The sequence below is a fragment of the Melozone crissalis genome, unplaced genomic scaffold (genome assembly GCF_028551555.1).
Source record: "Melozone crissalis strain CALT ecotype California unplaced genomic scaffold, PUWL_Pcris_2 ptg000027l_1, whole genome shotgun sequence".
NCBI classification, from domain to species: domain Eukaryota; kingdom Metazoa; phylum Chordata; class Aves; order Passeriformes; family Passerellidae; genus Melozone; species Melozone crissalis.
In genome coordinates, this window is record NW_026535805.1 from 70,836,884 (window position 1) to 70,862,597 (window position 25,714).

Below are 25,714 nucleotides of genomic sequence, written 5' to 3' on the forward strand. Positions count from 1 at the left end.
TAAAGCAAATTTCAGTATGGTCAATGGAAAAATTAATTTGTGAACTTCTGCTGCATAGTGAGGTGACCCATTAAATAAATGGTTCTGAAATTTTGCTCATACAAAAGCAACTATATATTTTTAAATAAATAAAAGCTACTATGTACATTATACTGTACAATTAAATGAGAGATGACATGAAATGGAATAAATTTAGGCCTGCCTTTTCATCAGCAATGCTCATATCTTGACTTTATTACAATTTTGAATAAAACCCTCTGCTTTAGATTATTTTTTTTTTTGTTTTAGTGGCAGCCACATGAACGCACCACCATATTCCTGTATTTTTTTAAAATAACATTGGAACTGTCATCAAAGTAGAGCACGGAGATTGCGTTCAGTTTTGTTGGTGCACAGCATGGCTTGGGTACGTGATCGGGGAACATCAAGTGAACCTGAAAGACAGATAAATACACAGCTCTTATATCAAACAGAGAGGTGCAAGGACAATGTCAGTGCAAAACATGTCTTTGCAATTCAGCAAGGGCTGTGGTCACAAATTTTCCTCGGTTAGCAAGTTTAAAGCACAGCTTACCTCCAGCACATTTTTCTGATTTCAGTTGCACAGGCAGGGTTATACAATAAAAGCAGATGGAGAGATAAATGAGAAGCAGCCAAGACAGAAAAGTTGGTTTTCAGATGAAATTTAGAGAATTGGAGTTAGGCAGCTGCTCAGGAAGACATTTAAACATATTGTCTGTACCATCTTTGCTGAGGGCGAGGCGTAACATGAAGCAAAGGCTCAAGCCCCAGGTCTCACCAGGACCCCAGCATGTGCTAAAATGCTTTCCTGTGGTGGGGGCTCAGTGTGGAGGAAAATCTATTGCAGACAGCAAAGGCTGTGCAGGCAAAGCCTCGTAATGAAACTGTTTTCAGCCTGTGAAATGGTAAGATGTGGGGTCTAAGTGCATTTTAAGGTCTTATCTAGGTACCTATGGATTCAATTTTTCTTCCATTGAAATAAAAATCAGTTCATAAGGTGAGTGTCAGCTGGACAGAATAGTTGGGGCAGGGGCTGAGGCAGAGAAGTCTTTATGTTCACCAGGCTGAAATATATCAATGAAAGATTAAAGCAAAAGAAAAGAGTTTTGAAAAGTGTCCCAGAACAAACAAGATCTAGTGAAAATAAAATGGCGGAAATTCAAGTTCTTTGTACTTGAAAGAAGGATGGATATAATATTCTACACTCACTGAAGACTTGGAACATTGGGAGTCAGAGAAGAGGGAGTTGTAATAGGGAGGGCAACAGATTATTAAGGCATGGATGAAGACTTCAGCAGTAATAGATTTTGTTTGTATGTTAAGTCTTTGTAAATCTGTTAGAGCCATCTGTCTTGCAGTGATATAAACCCAGAGCCTTTGCCAGCCAACATGGAACAGTCTATCAGGAAACAATTTTTATATAACAGTTACCATGAGAAGGCCTTTTGAAATGAGCAATAATAAATCCTGAAGTAGCTGTTTTGTAACAGTTTAGACACACATTTAAAAAATATTTAACAAATTAATAGCGGAGCACTGGAGAAAAAAATGATTGTGCCTGACCTGGTCAGATGTTTGTCCAGCTGTAAATCGTGGTCCCACCAGCCCCTGCCACCCCTGATGGAAGATCCGTGGCCCCACAATATCCCCTTGGAAGTGATGTTCACAGCCTTTCCAAGTGTTTACCCCTAATTCAGTGCAAGCCAACCTGATAATCCACTGCCTTGCATGACCAGGAAGCCAACACTACCCCTGTGCCTATTCTGAGGGTGATGCAGGAGATGAGAAGAAAGTTTATAGAGCTTATTAAATGCACCCTGTCTTTTATTTATATGCATCTGTATTGTCTGTTTGCCTGACTTTAATTGCAGAGAAACAAGAGAGGGAGAGAGTGAGGTACTGGCCTGTATTTCTTCTATTCTTGTTACAGAAGAAAATAAAAAAGAATCAGTTAAGTTTGGAGGGGTACCAAGGAACAATCACTTCCCACACCAAAGAGCAGGCTTTTTCAGAATGGTGTAATCATTATGGCCAGGAGCTGACTGCATTTGGATTAGGGTGGAGCATATGAATAATTGCTTCCCAAGCCATCCCCATATGCACACCTTGTGTAAATCTGAATTTTGTATAATTTAAACCAGAAAGCATTAAACTACTGTTATCTCATCTAATTTATGTACCGCTAAAATTTAATTGGCCTCATGATTTTTTGGCTGCACTGAATGCATGTACAGTACATGCAAAGGGAGACACGCAATTCCAAAATGGCCATAAAAAGAGCAAAAATTAAGTATCCAATTTAAAAAATAGGACAAACTACACACATTTCCTAACAATGGGAAAATAACCATTTTTTGGAAAGGAAAAACACACAAGAGAAAGTAGCAGTGAGCCAACTCTTATTTAACAGTCCATAATTGCAGGAGGGAACTCTAACCTGGGGATCTCAGTGATATTGGCAACTTTTCTGGACAATGCTTGTGTAATACTAAACTATTGCTTTGCTGACCTACTTCTTTTCTGCTCAGGACTGCAGATATGCTGTTCTTCATTGTCTTCTAAGAACATTGCTGTATTCCTTGCCAACTGGCATTTTCTGTTCCCTTTCACCTGAACTCCTTAACACACTTCTACTTATTTTCAGCCTCTGACATTTTCCCTTCTTTTTGTAAATCTTGCTGACTGGAATTCTAGTATAGAGGAATAATGTTGCATTGATGACTGGGCTTGGAAAAGGTGAGTAAATGAAAAATTTAAGGGAAGGGAAAAGTATATGCTGAGTTTTTGAAAATGTCCCTCTCATGTAGAAATATTTGGCAATTTTCACAAACAGAAGTTGTTTCCTATCAGAAAGAAATCAAATTTTATTTTTGTTTGTTTGTTTGTTTGCTTGGTTTTGGGTTTTTGGTTTTTGGTGCGGGGTTTAAATTTGAGGGGAGTGTTTGGACCAGTATCCCAGGTAGTAATTCCACTAATTTCTCAAGGGGGAAGGTTTTTCAGGCCCAGATTTTGATGTGAAAATAAAAGAAAAAGATCATTATTCTTGGACAGAGTCATCAGCATAATCTGATAATCAGGATACCTTACCATTATTAGTTTAAATCAAACAGAACCTGAAATCCATCTAATCTCAATTGAGTGTCTTGAACGTTCCAGAAACTAACTGGGCATGACAACCCTTTCCTGTTCTCATTTCGTGCTGAGACTCCCTCCTTGTCTATTTCTCTTATTCCTCTCCTTAATCATTCTGCTAATACCAGTACTATTCAGAGCCAGCTCTTCAGCTGGCACAGGTGAAAAATCAGGTTTTGACCAGACTGACCAGACTTTGGCCTCAACTGTAATGACATTTAGTCATAGCCTAAAGGTTGTGGTTTCTGCAGCTGAACACTGCTGGGCTAGAGGGGGCCTAGCCAGCTGCCTCAACTAAGATCATCTTTTTGGCCGCTCCAGCTGAGGCACAGGACTAACATAAGAATTAGCAGAGGCAGAAAGCTGGCTGCAAATCCCCTTTTACATGTACCAGGCAGAGCAACAGATCCAAACACACTTATTTTTAAATTGCATTTGTAAGCCAGGCATGACTGAACACAATTTCGTACATGCAAATGCATCTGTTTGCAAAGCTTCACATTAAATTACAGTGTAAGAATCTGTGCCAACAGTTGACAACAGAGGTCCATAGAGTGGCCAAGTGTCATCATTTCTGGAAGGTATAACATGTAGATGTTAACACTGAGCTTCAATAAGTTGCAAAAACTCTTGGAAGTCAAACCAGGGGGCCCCTTTGGTTCCTGTCTACGCAATTCTCCAGTAATACAACACAGTCTTCTCATGCGCTATTGCATTTGAAATGGAAGTGAAACCTACCATACAGGCCACTCTGAGCAGTTCATCCTCTCCAACAAAATCACTAAAGCAGGTTTTGAAATGAGTTATGATTTACCAAGAAATAACCAAAATTCAGTAGTGGTAAACAGAAGAGTCAGACTCTGAGCAGAGACACAAACAACTGCAGCACAGGCAACTATAACACAGTCAGAGGCATACCAGAGTCTGAACAATGGCATGGTTTGTTGCATTCATGTGGGCATTGAGGGGAAAAGAACACTCTCCATCACAGTAAAACGCAGCGTAGCCCTCCGGTGCAATAATCCAATCCTAAAACAGCAAGAAATAAATCCACTCATTATATTTTCTCACTTAGGGAATTTATAACTATATCAAACTAAGACTTGCTCAATGACAAAATGAACTTCAGAAGGTGGCATGTGAAATGAATGTTTTTTTTTTAAAAAAAGTACTTGCTTTGTTCATGGAAAATTGAGATGAAAATTAATGAAACCTAAAAGTCTGTACTGAATACCAAATAATGAGGCTATAAGGGAGATTGAAGATTAAAATATATTTGCAGAATACTTTTCATTCCAGACTAAAAATCTTGAGCACTTCTTGGTGCAACAAAAGTAATTAAAATGCATTCTCTTCCTTCAGCATAGTCAGCACTGTTAACTGTATTACTGTGTGAGACAGCGTTGCCAGGATTTACCTGTTGGCATGTCAATGAATCATACATTTTCAGTATTTCAAGCAACACAGCATGGGCAAAAGACCACAAGAGGGAAAATATTTTAAAATGTTAATGAAAGCTGTGTGTTTAGTTTGCTGAATTCCGCCTCTGCCAGGTAATGGAGGTGCTGCAGGAAGGGCAGAGAGGATCAAGTAGCTACTTGGGATTTGTATCTCTTTTTTTTTGTATCTTATTTCATTCACCCTATGTTTCACTGATCAAATATTGTACAGTGTAGGTCTGGCTTTCCAGCTGAAACTTTTAATTCTTACAGTAGCCTTTTGTTAAAAATAGATTTTCTGTTTTCTTTGACTACTGCGGCCACTATGGCCACTGATCTGAGCCCAGCACATCTTGGAGCATGCCAGAATTTACTGTTTAAAAACAAAACAAAACAAACCCAAACAAAAAAAACCCTGTTGATATCTGAAAAAACCCCCTGTAATCAAGAGACAATGGCTCACTTGTTCAGTGGCCTGAGTTCAATACCACAAGCCTGCTCTGTGGCCCAGCACAGGCCAATTATGCTTTGCAGACATGGAAAAACAGCCTCTGCCTACTTCTTCAGGCTGCTGTGGGGATAAATATGCTACAAAATATCAGAAAGGATGATGAGGCCATATGAGAGTCTGAGCTAGATATATAAAGATTGAGCTGTCACTAAAGAGATAGCATACTTATACTCCTCATAGACTTGTTTTTCTCCTGGAGAATGTTTAAAATAATTCAGAGAAATCTGAAATGCGCAGGCAACCGTCCCTGCGTTCTTACCTATATATGCAATAGTTAGAGGTTGCTGAAGGCCTTCTTGTTCTTGCTTTATAGAGAGTTCCTTGCTTTCTGGAAAAAAACCCTGGACTGATCTCTATTTTCTTTTCCCATAATGCCCTGCCTCTGACTTCATGACCTTTTACTGTAAGTATATTATTTTTTTGTTACTGTATGGCAGGATGAGTTTTCCTCAGAAATTATATAAAATTAGCTATGGTATCATAAAGATCACTGAGCCTATTTTCCTTAGGGACATAAATCCAAGATTTATTTCCCTAAGGACCCTACCCCAGTGAAATCTCTATGACTTGCTGCAGACAGCACTGAACAAGGGGATTTAAATCTGAACTAGTGAAAATTGAAAACCTTTCATTACTTGATGAGGAGATTTTAGTTTCATTTAGTGCAGATTCACTCAACTCTTGAGCGGTAGTTTAAGTTTATCTTTATGTGAATGAATCCATATCATAAAGTCACTAATATATGCAATATGTTTGAGAGCAGAGCTAAAAAAGGTATAGTGATAGCAATATTAATAAGGATTTGTTACAAAATGCATTTAAATAATCTGTCTCTCATCATTTTAATACCAATTTCCATAAAGAAAACAGAGTGTAAATAATGGGGGACTTAAAATAGATTGTCCCAGTTTGAACTGTTAGGAAAGAGCATTTATAATCTTACCTGCCATCCTAAGTCTCGGAAACTCACATAAAGTTCGTGTTTCTTACATGCTTGCTTTTGCTCGCTTGTGTTATAATCTGCAGGAAGTAAATAACATTCATAAATTATTTGGAAGCATTGCTAGAACTGACAAGCTTTAGCTATTTTTGAGATCCCTACCAAGCTGTACAAAGGAAAGGAAAACCATACTGTCATTTATACTCCTAGGGTTAGTTGTAAAGGCAATGTAAACCTGGAAATACGGAATCAGCACAGTCAGACTGATACAATTTCTGTACATTGGCAAAATATTGCATACAGTATTAGGGGAAACAGGTTTACAAGGTGTCTACTTGCTGGCCAGCTGAGTAACACCTCTGATAATATCCACACAGGTGATCAAAGAGGACAAGTGAGACCCTGATCCAAAATATAGGGGAAATCATCTCTAGGTTGGCACAGTTTTAATTGCCAGGTAAAGAAAGTAGCTCAATTCAAAAGATTAATTACCAACAATAAAAAATGTCCAGAAACAAGAGAATTTCCAAAAGTCTCTTAGTTAAACACACAGTGGCACATAATACACTTCTTAATTTTTACCATATATTCTGGAAATATTTACCACTTGATGATCTTTAGTTGCTAATACTAACGTAAACAAGTAGACTAACAGGTGCTTTTTAAAGGACTGAAAGCTCTCTGTCAGAGATGTGTCAGGATAGAAGGACACCCAGAACCTTCCATACATGCTTCTCCATGAGAACCTTACTCCTGGAGAAATTCTAGTGCTTGTTCCTTACTGCTCCTAAGTAACAGGAAAGGAAGGGAATAGGGTCATGCCTTGATCACATTAGCCCCCAAAGTTGGTTTATACAGCTATTCATGTGGTGCCATAAGTGAGGCATGTGACAGGGCATGGAGTACAGACTGTCTTCTCTCTTTCCAATTCAAGAATGCTTAAGGTGACTTTTTTGAACCAAAATAATAATTCTGGGAAAAAAAAATAGCTCACAAAAAAGAACAAGAAAAAGCAAATAAAAAAGTCCACAAAACCCTGAAAATGAAGACATGGGAAAATAAAACAAAACTTTTAGTTTCAGGAAAAGAATTTTCTAAGGCACATTTCTTTTTTAACATTATAATGCTTGAGACTGAAATTGGAAGGTCTTTGAAAAATTTCAGGATAATTAACATTCAGACACAACCTCCTTTTTCACATAAAATGAAAGGAACTTCCACAGTCTGTTAACTAATCTGTGTAGTTCTTCACCATTCTTGCAGTAAACCCTTCCAAATATATGGCCTAGAGGAGTTTTTCGCAAATTTGTCAAGTACTTCTTGTCAGCCATCCTGACTTCTGTTACCATTGCTTCTCTGGGTTCTCTTCAGTTTCTCTGTGTCTTTCCAAAGATGTGACGGCCACAACAAAAACAGTATAAAATAAAGTAAAATAGTTATTCCAGCTTGTTTTCTAGTAGTATTACCCAGAATATGATTTTTTTTTTTGTTTTGCAGTAAAACCACACTGTCAAGTAATCAGCCACCAAACTTTTTTTAATGTATTCTTGCCTTGTCAGCCTTAGGACCCTGTTGTAGTTTTACAAATCAATGAATAAAGAACAGGTTGAGGATGAGGATGTTGATGAGAACTGCAGCGTGATGGGGCTGCAGCAACCATGGTAGAGTAAAGGTTCTGAGGGATGATATCCACAACAGCATTACAACCTGTTGCAAGTCAAGCAAATGTGGCACAAATCCACTGTGGTTGTCTAGGAAAATCCTGACTGAATTCAAATTCAAATAGGAAGCAAAAGTAATGTGTAATTGGGATGAACCACACAGAAATAATATAAACATGTTGCCTGGGAAAACATAAGAAAAATACAGCTTTGTTGTTCAGTAGCGCAAAGGGCCTAGTGACACGGACTCAGAAGAGGTTAATGTAGCCAGTGATTTCTTTGTCTTGTTTTTTACCAGCAAGATTTACCCCCAGGACTCCCAAGGCTCTGGCCCTAGCACCAGAAGGTCTAGCCACAGTAAAAGAGACAGAGTTAGGAGTTAGTTAAACAGCTTGAAGATATATGAGTCCATGTGAGCAGAAGGGATGAATTTCAGGGTGGGGAATGAGCTGACCAATACTGCAAAGTCACTTCCTGCCTTTTTTGAGCATTCATACACCAAAAGACATTCCCGATGATTCAAAATGGAAAATGTCGCACCCATCTTCAAGAAGGCCAATCAGCTTAACCGCAGTTTCTGGGAAGTCTTTGGAACAAATTCTCATGGAAACTGTCCAGGCACACAAAGAACAAAGAAGGTGTTTTGGGAAGAGTAAGCATGAATTTACTAGTTCAAACTGTGCCTAACCGACCTGACTGTTTTCTGTGATGATCTGATTAGCTTTGTGGGCTTTTGAACAGCTCTGGGTGTTGATCCCTTTGCTTTTAGGAAGGTTTTGGATATGGTCTCCCATCATATTCCTTGAGTCAAATTGGTCAAACCAATAAAAAACTTTGATAGGTTAGAGTACTTTGATAGGTAAGAATATAATGGATGGAAACTTGCCTAGGCTGCTGGGCCTGAAGAGTCAGGGTCAGTGGCACAGAGTCACCTGGCAGCTGGTTACTAGGGAGGTCCCTAAAGGATCAGTGCTGGTAGTAGCATCCTTTTCAGTAGCTTGGACAATAGAGCAGAATGTGTTCTCTGGAAGTTCACAGAGGACATGATATCTAAGAGAAGTGCTCCAGCATCCAAATTACCGATAAAAGGTTGGACTGCACCAGACCCAGAAGAAACTCAATAAGATATCATTTAAAATACACAGACAATTTTTTCTTTTATTGGTAACATGCTCTTTGAATAGGATTTTTCTTTATTTTTTAAACAGACTGTGTACCTACTTTCTATTGAATACACATGGGCCCAATATGACTCCCAAAACTGTGTCAAAAGCTGGCCACAAGTCACAAATATGTGCATTTGCAATACTAGATAAGCATCAGGGATGTTAAGCTAGGCTTTCTAAGCTATGATTCCTCAAATCCTCATGGTTTTTAAAGACAAACACTGTATTCTTTCCTATGGTATTTTCCTAGGCCTTCAATGACTGCCATTAAAGGATCTTCACATACAGCTGGTTATGTGCTGCCATCTCAGATACTTTCAGTTGTCCCAGGGCATGCAGGGTCAAAATATACACACACATCCCATGGGATATCTATGTCTTTCTGGAGAAGCAACAGGAAGCAAGGCAGGATGCCCTAAGACATCACAATTTTTCAAAAATCCATATGCCTTTATGCAACCAAAATCCCTGGGTCATACCTTATGCTGAGTTGTATGCAACAATCCAATGGGTTTTGCACACACTCTAGAAGTGAAGGTAGTTAAAAGTAAAGGAACTTAAAAAAATTGGACCTGTGTTCACTGATCATTCTTCACACAGATCTATATATTCATTTTCATTAACATCAGTGCCCATAGAGATGAATATTGAGCTTTTCTGCCTCAGCTATTAGAGAGAGTTTATAAGTCATACGTATAGAATAAAAGCCACTTTGCAAAAGAACTGTGACTGAAAAATGTGGAAAGTATGCACATGAGAAAGTCAGGAAAGCCACAATATGTTTTTTAATAGCACACAAGCAGGCAAACAAACGAAAGCTGAACATTGTGGTTTTGCCAGCTTTCCCTGCAGTGGCAGCTTCATGTTCAAGAACATGTACGGAAGTTTTAGGGCCAAGATGTAGCAGAACATCCTCCAGTTAAAGGGGAAAATCTGAATAATACTTATGTAAGTCATTGCACAGATGTCATCATGGTTGTGATACTCTGAGCCATCTGAATATAGGTTCAGATTATGTGTGGTCACACCAGAACACCTGATAAAATGGCCAGCATGTACAGACTGTAAGCCATCTAACCCATTCACCTACGAAGAAAGTGAGACAGGAAAGTCTGAATCCTTCCCTAAATTCTACCTTTCATGGAGGACAAATGTTGTGTGTAATATAACACTTTATGTAAGTATCAAATGTGACATTTATAATAAGATCTGGTGCTAAGGATTCAATTTCACACACTGTAGCTTCAAAGCCCATATGCTTATTCTGTCAAGAATCAAAACCATAGGCGATTGTAATTCAGAAAACATTGTTCCTCAGTGGAATCTAAACCCCTACATATCAGAAAAAGCTGTGGAAGGAGGTCAATAAAATATATGTATAAGAAATTTATTGAGTTTTTTTTTCAGGGGAAATAAAGACATAAAAACATGCTTATACATACTATTGCAAAATACTATATTTTGAATCAGTTTGTGTAACACCAATCAATAGCATACACAAAATGTAGGCTTAAGTATTGTTTTCTGATTTTATCTCCATATGAACAAAAATTATGGAGCTTTAGTTTCCTGGTGTAAGTAACTATTCAGTATTTAAATGTGGCTATTCTCTAGTGCCCAGTTACACTGTAACTCTTTTCAGACAATGCTAAAAATGTTAAAATTTAGCCAGATTTTTTTTAGGGGAGAGTTACGTGACTTACTTTGTAAACAACCTGCCTGGTCTTGTTTTGGTTTGGGGATTTTAATTTTTATTTCTTCTATCTATAGTTCAACAAAAATAAAACTAGATAAATAAAAAAGAGTTTCATTCTCTGTGCATAGCAGGCAGGTAGAGCCTGAATGCTAAGCCTAATTCTGTCTGTCTTTACACTGCATTGATATCATCTCCTCTTGAAGTTCTTAGCAACATAAAGGTGGTGACCCCAAGTCTGTCAACAATTTCCCAGGTGTTATAATAATAGATACATAAGATTTAATTCTCTTATATTGAGATTGTGTATATGAGAGAATCACAGAATGTTAGTTGGAAGTGACCTTAAAGATCACCTACTTCCAACTCCCCGACCAGGGGCAGGGAGTCCCCTCATTTCCACTAGACCAGGTCTCTTCCAACTTAAACCATTCTATGATTTCATGAAACTTCACGAATAATTTTAAAAATGTCCTGTCCTTTGGAAGGGAAGAGCTGGGTTGTCTGGTGGAGCTTTCCTTTTTGACAAGCTGAGAACACAGTAAAGCTAATTGATGAAATCCAAGAATTTAAAAAGGGAAAAAGAGGGTGGCAAAATACAAAATGGAAGAGGCAAAAAAGGCAAGAGCAAGGGGAAAAGGAAGAAAAGAAAAAAGAAAAAATAAGAGGAGAAAAAAGGAAGAGAAAACAACAAAGAAAGAAGCAAGGAGGAAGCGAAGACACGATTGTGATAAAGTTGAGACTGATGTATAGAAGGAGAAATATTGGAAGTCTGTCATATATGAATGACAACATACCTATCTGGGCCTGGCTACATCACCTCTGGCTATGTAAGTGAGCATTTTCCACTGTCAGTGTCTGTCTTACTTGCTGTAGATACAAGGTCATGGAAGAGGCTTAGAAACAAAAGACCTACATCACATAATTATCTTTGCCAGTCACTGTGTCAAGGGGATTGAATATAGACTATTGACTATCTTCCATGAGAAACATGATGGGCAAAATTCTTTGGTTTTTTCCCAAAAACTTTTGTGTTTAAATATGAAATGTGAATTTTACTTTTGAAGTTCTGCTCATTACTGAAGCTGTAGAGAACAGAGACAATTAGCCTTCACCACAAACCTAAAGGGATGCAGTATGTCCCCCAGATCTTGGGGCTGGAAAAAAGAAAAGGGGCATAGCTTTTCTCTGATAGCAGGCTCTCCATATAGAGACACTATATTCTGAAAAGAGTCAGAGATCAGAGAAATAAGAACATGTTCTCTTCTCTATGTCTTTTGTGTATGCTGGTGGCATCTGGACGGAATCCCTACATTGCCTTTGTAGCCTTCAGCATTCTCATCCACAATATTTCAAGAGTATTGTTGCAGTAGTTATTAAAAGAATTCTGGATCACCCATGGTGGGAAAAGTGCAGTGAGCAATCATTAATGACACCCAAACAAGTTTGTTTATTTGTGACATGGGGATTGTTGAGGCAAACTGCAAGACAAGAGCATGGAATGTGGTTTGCCACAGTGCAGGAACTACACCTTCAAGCAGTTTTGCCACAGATGTTGCTATGTGAAGCTGTGGTCACTTATCTACCTTCAGCTTTGCCATCTTTTCCAGCCTGCCTATATCTTAATGCCTCCCTTTCCAGGCAATGCCTCTGATTTTGATGCAATTGCAAGTGCAATTGCTTCTTAACCTGATCTTCTCTTAACAGTATGGTTTTCTTGACCTGCAATCTCTTCTGAAAGAGATCTGCCATGGATCAACATATGTAGTAGTGTACTCTATGCTTATGTAGACCTTAAGAAGATTAGGAGAAAATTTGTTTCATAATGCCCATTTCACTAGAGATGTTCTGATTTTCTTATTTTTACAACTGGTCTGGAGCACAACTGGAAGCAGAGGCAAGGTTGAAAAGTATTTTGAGACTTACAGGCAGCTCTCCCTGAGGTAATTCTTATGTCAATACAATGTGATAAGGTTGTGTTTTTCCCAGGTTGAAGCAGCAAGGAGCTTTGGCTTTCCTGCTATAATCAACGAGGCTTAAGAAATCTGTTCAATTCTCACTTTTTCATGCACTAGATACATAGGATTCAATCTGAAAGTGTGATATTTATATTTAGGTATCTTGTATGTACCATGTACTTAGGTGATTATCCCTTCACCCAAAATCATGTGATTCTCAAAATCAGCAGACTTTCCAGAGAATATGAAAAATTATTTTAATAATTTCGTTGATTTCTTTAGTAACTTAGCAGTAATTTTTGGTTGTTATGGTAAAATTTTCCTTCTGCAAAACATCTGGGAAAGGCATTTTCATTGCATTAGAATAGTCTTAGCCTGCCTGTGTCAAGGTTCTGAGACAGATATACGTAATGCATATTGCTTATAACACTTCTCCTCAAATAGGTGAACCCCACCCCAAGGCTAAATTCCTTCCACAAAATATTGATTTGCTTACTTTTAGACTACCATGGGATTTAAGAACAGCCCTTATCTTAAGGCTTTGATATGTTGTTATTAAATCTGCCATGCTTCTAGAAAGAAACACTTTCACACCCTTTTCCCAAAAAGTAGAAATGTTTTTTCAGAAGTGAATATATTTAGAAAGTGACTTTGTGCCTTCAGCTGAAAGGATCGTTTCAGGAAAAACTGGAGCAAAATTTATTCCAGTCTCTAAAGCAATTATGAACATTTTTATGTTCATAATTTTACTCTTTCAGGTAAGGGACAAAATTCACTCCACAGAGGGATATATTTAATCTTTATATCATTACTTGTCAGCTGGTCTGAACTCCTAAGCAGTTTACAATTTTGCAGATTGGTTAAGATTCCTCATTTCCAGTATTGAGATTTTTATGTTACACCTTGCCTTCTTCAGCTGAGAGGCAGTTTTGCTGAGGCTTGCTAGATGAGTAGTAGGGGTGCAATCCTTTTCCTCTATTTTTTACTTATGCATAGCAAAGACATCATCCAGTTGCATACTGTTTAGGCTTAGTTTCAATCTCAGACACTGACTTTCTTAAACTGCTTGGTCATTTCACCCTCCTGAGGCCCATGATACGTGTAATTGATCTGACTTACAGAAGGCAGATCACACCCAGGGACAACACAACGAAAGAGGAGTGGGAACACTGTTTCTGGCAGTTCAGCCAATAAGCAGCACCTTTTTGAGCTGTTGTGACTACAATGCATTTGAGCAGGTGCCCACACCTCCTATAAAAAGACTGCAAATCATAGCTCCATCTTACCCCCAGCGCCTGGCATCCTAGAGGACTCCTGCTGACTACTGGATTTGTTGCGGTTCTGATTTTTCCTCTTGTTGTTGGCTGCTCGGACAGAACGGAAAAGCACTTCACTTGCCTTGAAGAATGCAACCATGAATGGTTGCTTTGACTGAGGCCCATGTCTTCCAACCAGGCCAGCAGATTTAACATTGATACTTCGACCTAAAAGCAAGGGAAATTAGAAGTTAAAAAGTGAACTCCTGCCCCTCCCAAAGCCCTAGCAGGAGTTCACCTGCTGACTGAATCATAGCAAGGAATTTGCTGAAATCCTGAATTTATATGATTAGGAGTATATCCACATTTTGTTTAACAGAACTTAAAAAGACAAAAAAGCTAAGCAATTTGCAGAAGTTTCAACAGCTTTACAGATACAATTTTTATTTCATAAAATTGCAGTCTCTGTGTGCTATATATCTTATTCATTACAGAGGTGTTTTAATTCAGTCTCATATACATCTATAGAACTGAAAAATAAATGAGGCCCATTAAACTCTATTTCCTGTAGAAAGGATAATGTAATGAGGTCTTCTAATTTTGTATCATTTCAGTAGGATGTGGAACTTTATATCCCCCAAGCAAACCAGTAGCAAATAGGAGTGTAAATAATAAATATAATTCTGCTTTAAAAATAAATATTGTGCATTACTCAAACTGATGTTCATTCACCAGTAAAGGTAGGAAGCCATTCAGTTGTTCAAGAGAAGAGAGTTTGAAATATGTGTATTATTGACTCTGGTTCTGTTCCCAGGGGATGTGCATATTTCTTTAAAATATTTGTTCAGTCAGGACTGTGTGGTAACCTCACTATATTATGCGGTCTAAACCTCACTGAAAGAAAGGAAAGCAAAACAAGTCACTGAAACTGCATCAGTGACATTTTAGCAAATAAACCCTCACTCTTAACAGAATTTATTTTGGCAGCATAAACACTTTTGTGCGTACGTGTACTGTGCAGAGCCCTTCACCCGTCAGAAAATGAGACAGTGTCGTGTGAAGCTGTGCAGCTGTGCAGGGTGGGGACACAGAGGTCCTGTGCAGCCAGGGAGGCTCCGGGCACGGGCACCGGGCGGCACCGGGGCGCCGCCGCACTCCGCTAAACCCGCTGGAAAATTCGGGACGTGGGCAACAAAGGCGCATCTGCCTCACAAATGTATAGTGCTGCTAACTCAACCACCCTGAAAAAGAACTTGAAAACATAGGAGTAAACATTATAGAAATAAGCATATAGGTTTCCTTTTCAAACACAAACTCACAGTGGCTGCATGCCAGAGTCTATATTTCTTAAAAAAACTCTATCACTGGCGTAAATGAAAGAGGCAGTTTGATTTGTGGTTAAAGTAGTTTCCATTCTACTTCCACTGTAACAAATGTATTAATTCAGCTCAGACTTCCTCCTTCTGGCAGCCCTTTTGCAGTAAAAAGAGAAATTAGAAGTTCCAGCCAAATACCATACCTTGAACTGACCCACTTCAATACATAAACACTTTTACAACATGTTTATTCAGGTGTAGCACTTTAAATTGGTTTAAGATGTTTCCAGTGACAGAGAGCCCAGCAAAGGCAAGAGAAGAACTGAGAAAGTTAGCAGTTATGGAGCAGAGTAATTGGCAGCATATTCTGAACAATTTTGATAATTGCTTTTTTGACTGCAATGGAAAAATATATTTGTTGAAGCTTCTGATTTCATTTTAAATGCTTTTTTAGTCTTGTGTTTCTTTAATTCTTTTTTTCATGTGTTTGAGTTACTATTAAATAATTCAGTAACATTAATTTCTATATGTTCCAATCTTCTGTTGCAAGTCAGATATGAAAAACTGTACATGCTATTCTCTATTCATAACAACATGGACAAGCTAGCTTCTCACCACAAAGTTCCACATTTCCCTTCATTTCTAGAGGGAATATTTTTACTATTTTTCTTTGCTTTTCATTCCAGTGACTTTCAGAATTTTAATTTTATCTGTAAAATATTAATGCTTTACTGCTGGACATATGGAGAATACTATTAGAAATATATATTGAGAACTGTAAAGGTGTGTGAAGCTTTTCTGAATTTAAATTTAGGTTCCCTGAATTTACAATGGTGGATATTGTGTGCAAAGCAAAATATCCTTCAAACCAATGTGAACTCCCTTTAAAATAACTTTTAATATTATTAAGTTTCCTCTGGGTTTCCTTTAGACTTCAGCAATGAGAAGGCTATTAAGATTCCACAAGTTAAGGCTTACTTCGTTATCCAGGGTATAGAGATATACTGTAAAAAATTAATCCTGTAACCCACAGCCTTTTTACACAGAGAAACAGCTTATGTGACTATATTCCTCTCTGTGCTTGATCTCCTAAGCAGCCAGCATAAGATTTTAGGACTCATTTGTTCAATTCATGAATGGAATACGCACTGGATCTGCTTCTTGTGCAGAGGAAAACTTTTATTGACTTCTGTGGGTACATTGTTAAACTTTTCTCTCTCTCAGTTTATCATATACCTTAGCTTAACTGCAACTTTCAGAAGATGAAGCAATCAAAATATACACTGCCCTTGAGACACTATATTTCTTCTGGGGAGGATCTCTGAACTGTTTGGTTTGGAAATTCAAACGACATATGTTGTCTCCATTTTAGGTTGCTTCTTTTCAAAAGAAATTTTGCATTTACAGAACTTCTATTATCCTTTATTAAAATAAAAAAAAAAGGAAGAAAAAATTCTAAAAATGGTCTTCAGCCTAAAAAAGCGTTGCCCCTTCTTGAACAGGAGGTATTTCAAAACATTCTGCTTCTGAAAAGCATCAAGCTTTCTGCCATAGCAGTAGCTCCACTGTGTGTGCCATGGTCTTGTTAGGTAGTCCTTATTTTTATTTGTAGTGTCAATTTCAGTATACATTAAAAAAATATTTTCTCTATGCTGAATTTCCCCTTGTAGCATTCATTTTTGTAAGTGGTTTTAATCTATCGTTTCTTGTAAACATTTCAAAAACTCTTGGCTTCAATGGCAACTGGAAATCCAGGTCTCTGGGGCATGCAGTTGTTCCATACTGTGGCATTAAAGCAATACTTTGTAAAGTCAGCTGAATGACTCAGGCTGACCTGCTTAACTACACTCGGAGCTTCAGCCAGATGAAACTCATAAAACCAGAACAGCGAGATTTGTCTTTCTGCTTCTCTTGAGCATCTCTGAACAACGTAGTCAAACATTCTTAAAAATGGGCTGCATTCTGTGCTTCCATCCAATCTTTAATTCCTAGCATTTCAAAGATTTTTTTTCAGATTTCAGAAGAAAAGAACTGCAAGTAACCAGCAGTCTGCCAGTGCCTGCTCCATTGAACTTAGCCACTGCAATTGCCCCTGCATCTAGGAAAAACCCCAAAACCACAATAGATAGATTTACTCTGGGCAGTGATAGTCCAGAGCCCTTGTATTCTTCACATTCTGGCATGCACCTCTCAATACTGCTCTGACAATTAATTATCTTCTCTACACACTGGCAGGTATATTTGGAGACTAAGACTTATTTAAAGCATTATGTTTCAAATTTGCTGAACTCCTTACTCCTTATTCATAGGATTCTGAGTCTTTGGCAAGATGTACTTGTTTGACTTGGCATTTAAACTTCTTTTTGGCTTTTATACTATTTGATAGTAAAGTGCCCTTAGCAGTCTGCATAAAAGCTTGCATGGAAGTTTGGGTTTGACTGACTGAACTGAATGAATATTATTTACCTTTTCACATTCTCTCCCCTAATAATAAAGGAATCACTGCTGCAAAAATAACTGTGAAGTTCAGCTTACAAAAAGGTCCTATCTCAACAATCCTGAAAATTTTGTGGTTTTTATTTTTTCATCCACAAAACAGGAATTGCACTCAGGTTGATAACAGCAGAGCTATTTGCTGTGTCACTCTGTCTGCTTCAGTTCTGTCACATGGAGTCATATCATACAATCCTTTGCATGAACTGATCAAGTTCCATCTTAAAAGTTCATTTCCCCTCCAGCTGCTCCAAATGGAAATGCAAGAGGCCTTCAAGCTTTCAATAATAATCTGTCTTGCAGTCTTGACCTGGAGACGTATCCTTGCTTTTCATAACATTCAGAAAGCTGACTTTTTCCGAGACTGCCAGTGTGGATGCTCATGACAGTAAGATCTGTGCCTTGGCTTTATCTCCTCAGACAGTATATATTTTAAGTAAAATATTGATCAGACACTTATTTTGCAAGAGCTTTCAGTCGTTACACATCCTAGCCAGATTTACACTGGCAGCACAGCACAATGAGTAATTCCAAAATCCATTATTTTGTCCTGAGTCATCAGCCTGCACCAAACCACTCATTTTGTTATGAAAAACAAGTACTTATTTACTTTCAAAAGTGTTCAAGAAGTCACAAACTACATTTTTTTCGATTAACCACTACTGCTAGGTCACAGTAGTTATTTTGGTAATAATTTTATGTATTTGTACTTAGAAATAAAAAATTTAGTAATTCTGAGAATTCATTTCAATGCAGTTTGCTGAAAAAAAAATTAAAGTTCCAATGCCACACCTAGGATTTCCTTCTTTTGGGCAGCGACATCTGAAATGAGGAAAGGCCTTTTGAAGAAAGATCCTGAGCATCCAAAGTCCAATAACATTTCATATTTGAGCAAAAAACTGCCCATAGGCTCTGCCTATGAAAGCTGACACAGCAGTTTTCAAAATTAGAGAGAAACTTTCATGGTTTTTCATGCCCTAACAGCACTCTCGAGAGCACTGAGACTTGAAACAAAAGAATTGAGCTGGAGCTTGGCTACCTAAGCTTATTGTAAAAAAAGACAAGAGAAAAGCTAATAACACCAATGTGATGGTCTATATATAACACACCCTCAACACTCCAACTCTAAAGTATTTTTTTACTGTCTTTATTGTATAATCTACATAAACTGTTGCTCAAACTTTTCCTTTGGTGGACACATTTATCTATAACAACATAAAATATGCTTTTGACACATGCTTTGTGTGTTTTATTAACTCTTCTTCTCCCTGGAGGCTTTAAGGAATTCTGACAAATGGGTGGTCTTGGATGCTCTGCTCTGCCTTTCCTAGGCTCCACAGCTTTAGTCAAGACTAGATTCATCTTTTGTTTGTCAAATCTTACATTTAGTTGTTTTTACTCAGTTAATTTAAAGGAATTTTGGGTATATATTTTTCTGTTAATTTTGGTATTCATAAAGCTCTTGAAGAAAGCACTTGGGAACACATAAGGAACTCTGATATGCTGCATAATGTGGCAGTACCGTATATGCTTACACAAAGAAAATCAGTTGTAATTATACACAAAAATGCTCTGTAAGTACTTGATTTATCCTTCCAAGTTAATGCACTTAAACTGTGAGTGGCTTGTGGAGTCCTGGGGCTTTTCTGCACCATTAAAAAATGTGTTCAGGAAGACAATAAAACAAGGAGAGATTAGATTAATTGGTCATCCACCAAAGAATAAAATGGATAAAAGCCTTCTGAATGGAATGGAACACAAATGCCATTATCTCTAAACTAATGGTGTTGAGAAGCAGCTGTATCCTTCATCTGTCTGGGGAGCAGGGTGTGGGGTGATTTGCACAGCTGTACAGCCAGGACCAGTGTGCACCAGTGGTGGTAGGAGAAGGGGTGGGAGCCCGTTTCACTGCCCTCCTTGGCCCTTCTGCTTTAAGGGAGTGTGCCCGTACTAACAAAGGGTGCTACAAGCTGACACAGTGTTTGTACCCAGCTGGAAACCGTGGTTCCACCTATCTGAGCAAACTAAAGACTGCTGGAACTGGATCATCCGCTCTGCTCCTGGTGGGAGTGTGCTTCTGGTGCATTTACATCCTGTGCCAGCTCCACCACAGTCAACAGAACCTCAAGGCAGCACTGCAGCACTGGGACCCTTCTCATGGGGACAGCTGCCATGGGATCACCCTGTTTTGGGGACTGAGACTCATCCCTCCAGCTTGTTTCACACCACAGTATTGCCGAGCACGTTTAATTTAAAACTAGTACAATTTTGGCCAAAGTCAGCTCTGAACCAGAAATGGATGTAGCTGTACTTAGGCGGTGCTTGAGCCCAAGCTAATAAAACCTGCTGAGGGGCAGGATGTATTAGCTTGGGTTCAGTGCTGTGCTAACATGGCTATATGGCTTCCAGATGGCCCAGAATTCAGTCAGAGCTATTGCCTGCCAAAGCCCATATATATCTATCAATATAAATACATATTTCCTAAGTTTCCCCACTATAAGGACAGTAATGGAGGAGACATTGCTCCTCATACTTTGCCTTGTAAATACCAGATCCATCGAGAGGTTTAAAGGTAACAACCCAGCAGCATCCTCCAGTGTACTTGATAGCTACCATGGCCAAGGTGGTCTAGGGGCAGCTGTGGGATAAATTGATGACATTTAGTGTGGTAATGGTGAGGCCAAAACAACATCAAATATACAGCCAAGTACATGAAGAGGCCAGAGTGCTGACACAGATTGTTGAGAACAAACCAGCCACTCCATGCCACACTGAAAGCTGCCTTTCTGAAGGCTTAGTTGAAGAAAGGGACCTTGGAAGATCTAGGCTAAGAGGAAGAGAGGGTAGAAAGCAGACACTATGTTTTTTAGTTTCTTCCCCAACATCTCTGGAGAAGAACTTCACCAATCCTTCATGCAGCATGTGGGGTAAAGAACCAAACCCCCTTCCAGGGGACACATATCACAGCATACCCAAATTCATGCTGAAGGGGGAATCAGCCTTCCACAGGCTTCACTTGGATTGAGTAACCTATTTTTTTCAAGTTTGCTTTTGCTCTGGCGAAAAAAAAAACTTGAAAATACTTGAAGAGTCAGAGTCAGGGAGCTGAGGGTTCCTGCTGCCTGCCCACCTCAAAAAGCAAGAAAGCCCAAAGAAACCTTCTATTGGAAAATGTGGTAACAGAAATCTTAATCTTTGTTTTTTCAAAGTAGACAGCAGTTTCTTCCCTTCTGGTGTGCTGGTAGACGAAAAATAAGTGAGAGCTGCAGTAATCCAATAAAAGGCACAGAACTATATGACTGTGGGGCTACTCAGGATGTTGTGTTGAGAGCTGTGTATTTGGAATCCATTTTATTTTGTGGATCACCACCAATCACATTGCACATCATGTCCCTCTCCCATACTCTGTAAACAACTCTAGGTTCTCCTCAGCAATGGCATAAATAGAAAAAGGATTACTCTTGTAGCTGTTTATATCACTTCAGCAATAGCGATGTTCAGATCACTGCTAACATCCACTTATAAAAATGCTAAATGTTCATACAAAGGTGCTGATCCACTAGAACAAGTTTTAAGTCTTAGGAGACATGTGATATATATATATAGGAAGAGGTTGCATGGAGCTTTTGAAATTATTTGTGCATCTGTATTGATTTTATGTTGCAATTCACCCAACATCCGTGCATCCATCAGCGTGAAAAAGATCACCTCTCATTTGAATCATGACAGAGAGTTTTGGTGTCAAAAGCAGGGAATCAGCCAAAAGGGGATGCTGCAAAATGTTGAGGATACGTTAAAAAAGAGAATCAAAAAAAACCTGATCCTTAATTTGCCACAGCCCCAGGGAAAGAGTGCATTATATGTTGACAGCTTCCATATGTGTCATGCAAAACTTTATTCTTACTGTTCAAAATAAAATGTCCCATTAAGAGAAAAAGTCTACATTTCATGCTAAAATGAGACGTACGATACCAAATACTGTCCTAAAGAAAAAATAAAACACATTCCAGTGTCATGTGGCTTTTTGTACTTTTTTCAGGATTTTCAAAGGGGGAAAAATATGAATTACAACAACCAGACATTTTTCCAAAGATTTTCTTTTCACACTGTTGTATTAGCTACAAACTTCTTTTTATTCCTTATGTAGACATTATTGTTATTATTTGTGCACCATCTTCAGGGATGCAAAGAAATATACACAAGTAATTGCCAAAAAATGTCTCTGATAGATGATGGTAAGAAAGATTACTTTTAATGGTAGTGATAACAATATAATAGCACCCTGGAGTCTCAGCAACCATTGGTTCCCCATATTGGCTGCATGAATAAATCTAAAAATTAGTATGTTTTTACAGACTTGATTATCCAGGACCCCAGTGTAGCACCGGAATGACTCAATCAGGGATCCTCTTACTTACCAGAATCCCATTTAGTTTAATGATCTGTTGCAACAGAAAGGTTGATGGATCAGGTTTTATCATAAATATCTCTCCAGTTATGGGGACAGAAGTACTATGCCTCCTGTAAATTCGGCTGACAGCTGGAGGCACAAAGAAATGTGCTTCAGACCTGCACGGCCTGAAGTTCACTCGAGCCAAGGGAAGGTTTTTCTGCTGATGTGAGCCAGTCCCTGAGCTCTCTCAGAGAACTGGTTGGAGGAAAGGTGGGTGGGGTTCTCTGGGTTACGAACCGAGTCCGCTATACACTGAGTCGTATAAAAATTCATGTTCCATCTGTACACAAACGTGTCATTCAACTGCTGGTGTTTCTAATAGCTTCCAGAAGTAACAGCAACCCAATAAAAATAATCAAAGCCTTAAGAGCAAAATTGTAAGAGCATGAAAGGATGATTTTGCTTGTGCTAAGCTGAAGTAGTGTAGCGTAGGTCTATCCTATAGTTTTAAAAACGTCAGTCCCTAGAAGTTGACTCCTTGTACAAATAAAGTGAAAAAGGGAATAGAAAGTGAGGGAAAAGGCAAATTCCTTCATAAGTCAAATAAGTAAGGTGCAAAAGGTAAAGCTGTTTGTGGCTTTGGAATTTAAAATAGAAAATTATCTATCACCTTTCCAATCTTGGGAGTAGGACAGGGGAAATATTTACATGAGCTATTCTTTTACAATTTCTTCAGTGTATTAACCTAAAGGTTTCCTTTTACCCATACAAACTTTCCTGTAGTTTACTAAACGGATGTAATTTTGAGGCTAGAACCAACAAATTGCTGGTTGCAGGGTTTCTTAATGAATGCCTTTCATGGATATTTAATTTTCAACAATTTCTGTGTTCAAATCTCCTGGAAAAAAAAAAAAAAAAAAAAAAAGCAAAAAAGTCAAGGATGGAGTTTATTCTGGAGCAGGAAAGCTGGCCAGAAGCCAGCCCACCTAATTTGGATTCCTGACGGAGGTGTCACCTCCCCAGAATTGTAAGAGCTTTAAAATGGCCTCACTAAACCAGGCTGCCTAAGAGATGTGCTCCCCAGGCAGGCCAGGCTCAGGAGCAGTGCCTCGGAGGCCGGGCGAAGGCAGCAGCGAGCTCTGCTCTGCACTGGTGCCCCCCTTGCTCACTGGCTGTGCTCTGACCATAAGGTAACGCCAGATGGAACGGCCGTGAGCTTTGGTGCAAGCCTGCCAGCTCTCTTCTGAAGCATCGTGCCCAAAGGACAGTTTCTGCATAGCTCTCCAGCAGCCAGGGCACTTGCTGAAAAAGTATGAGACGCTTTGTTCACAGCCCAGCTGAGCCTGAGGGAGAATTTAGATCAAAACCAATGAGAAAATGTAGCCAGAACAAAGAAGAAGAAAAAAAAATTAATCCTTACACCAGAGTTTCTTCTGCTACTCATTAACATTATGTCAGCTAAGGTTTAGATTAACTGGCATCATAGATCCCTTGACCTCTGACATAAAAAGCTTTTTGACAAAAAGAGTTAAATCTGAGTTTGCTTGTAAAGTGGTATGGATTAAGTGAACCATCACAGAAAAAACAGTATATAAGTCTCTTTTTATTAGTTTCTAAAGAAGTCTAAGTAAAGAACATTTCTTCTAAAAATATTGTTTTGCACTGAGATGCATTTTCAAATTTAATGAAGAGCATAACTCTGAATAATGCAGTAGCCCAGTAAATTTGTACTAAAACCCCCATAGCTAAAAACTTCAGTTTTGATAGTCTTTTCTAATTTTCAGCTAACTAAAATTTTCAAGATTTCAAATTTTTAAATCATTTCAAGGTTTAAAAAAATCTTTTTTTCTTTTTCAAATTTAAGAAAACCAGTTCCCAAATTACCCTATTGTTAAACTTGCTTCAACATTAGTATCAACAGATGCTATATCTTTTGAATGGCTCTGAGGTTTATTTCATAACTTTTTCTATGCTTCAGCCCAAGAAGAATTCTGCAGAAGTTTGCAGAAGAAGTTCTGCAAATCTGACTTTCCTGAATTTAATCATCAGTAGTAGAACATTAAAATACATCTTAATTTTGTAGGAGGAGCTTAATTTTGTATGTAGGAGCTCTTATCCTGAACCCAATTTCACTTGATTCAGTTAGTTTTATAATTGCAATATTCTAAAGAATTGAAAACAATAGAAAATTTGCAGACCACATCAACAGCAGGATAAGATTAGTGTTATTTGCTTACAAACTCTCAATGAATTGTCACCCAGTCAAGGTAAAAAAAACCCATCCAGAAAAAGGTCCTAGCAAGGTTTGACAAGAGCACACAAGGCTTTGGGATCTGTAGTTTGGATCTTACCGTCCCCAGTTTCAGCACAGAGCTGCAAGCCCAGGTTGTTCTGTGGATTAATCACCCAGTGATTGCTGGTCACAGTGATGTCGAAGACAAACCAGCCCACATCGGAAGCTTGAGCCTTCCTTGTGTCCAATAGGAACAAGTCTGCATCCCTAAATTAAAGAAAATCAGGATTTAAGGCATTCAAATATTATTAGCTTTGTCCCTAATTTTCTTGCTGACAATAACTTCTTGGAGTTCAAATTAATAACCCTCTGATATATCCTCATTATGACATAGTACAGCATGTGCTGTAGCTGACAGGTAGTTGGTAAATATAATACAGGTATTTCCCCTAAGAGGCCTTTCTGAAATGAGCTTCAGCATGAAAAAATGATAGCTCTGGAAAATCTGAAAAATACAACTTCCTGATACAACTACATGAAAAACATCATTGAGGCCATGTATAAAAAAATTCATCTCTCAACATCAGAATGCATCAGGAAGATTCACTTTTATAAACTTTCCAGCATAAAATGACAAAATCACTTCCCAATTTCAATTAAAACTCAGAGGTATAGCATTGCTAAAAAGATCTGTTGTTAATAACATGTGACGGCAGCTGTATCCTATGACAAAGCATGAATAGATGGCAGTTCAGACCGTTTTCTATTACTGCAGATGTTTAGAAAATAAGTCTCTATATCGAAGCAGAAATTACATATCTATTCAATAATATAATTATTACATTTTAACCCTCCGTTCCCTGGTATATTTTCAAATTTGTTCCCATGAAATCTTCCAGTAATTCAGAAGGGCTGCTCAGGGGAGTTAGTATAATTGTGTTACTAAATTTTTAGCATGGGTCATTTACTTGTTCTGTTTCCACATATCTCGTGACACAATTGGTTCCAGATCATCATCTGTATTACAAATAATTTACTACAATGACCAGACTAAACCAAAGATATTTAACTCTCATCAGTTTCATTTTACACGCTTCTACAAAGCAGCATGCATTATTAAGAACTGTTTTCACCATTTAACCTTTTAAACCTAAATCTATAGTTATAGAAACCTATGTTTTAATGCCATAAATAGTAGTCAAAACATTAAGATACAAGAAAAAATGTTTCATTCTAATTTTTTACTGTACAAGTTAGCTAAAGGCAGAGTTGGCCCACACAGATCTGGGAATTGTACTGTTGCCTTATAGACAAAATGAATTCACACTTAAAGAGGAAAGACAACCAGCCAGAACAGGCTTTGTGTGAAAAAGGGGATTTAAAATTTCTTGGGTCTTGTCACTGTATTCTTACATGCTTGATCACAATGACACCTTAGAAAGTTCCTGTCTTATCTAAACACAGTAAATGCACCTAGAATGTCTGATACTAAAAAAAGCATT

The 25,714-nt window shown here is 38.2% G+C and overlaps 1 protein-coding gene across 2 annotated transcripts in view; it reads right to left on the reverse strand.

Annotated features, from left to right (window-relative positions):
* Positions 1-284: 284 nt before the first annotated feature.
* Positions 285-25,714, reverse strand: part of BMP5 (bone morphogenetic protein 5) — a 54,401-nt gene continuing 28,971 nt past the window's right edge. The window contains exons 3-7 of one of the 2 annotated variants that reach the window (XM_054280052.1): positions 24,331-24,479; positions 13,808-14,005; positions 6,047-6,123; positions 4,072-4,182; positions 285-434 (exon numbers count right to left, since the gene is read on the reverse strand). In XM_054280052.1, the coding sequence (XP_054136027.1) occupies positions 285-434; positions 4,072-4,182; positions 6,047-6,123; positions 13,808-14,005; positions 24,331-24,479 (685 nt within the window). The remainder of the gene's footprint in view (positions 435-4,071; positions 4,183-6,046; positions 6,124-13,807; positions 14,006-24,330; positions 24,480-25,714) is intronic. The other variant, XM_054280053.1, reaches the window with a different exon arrangement.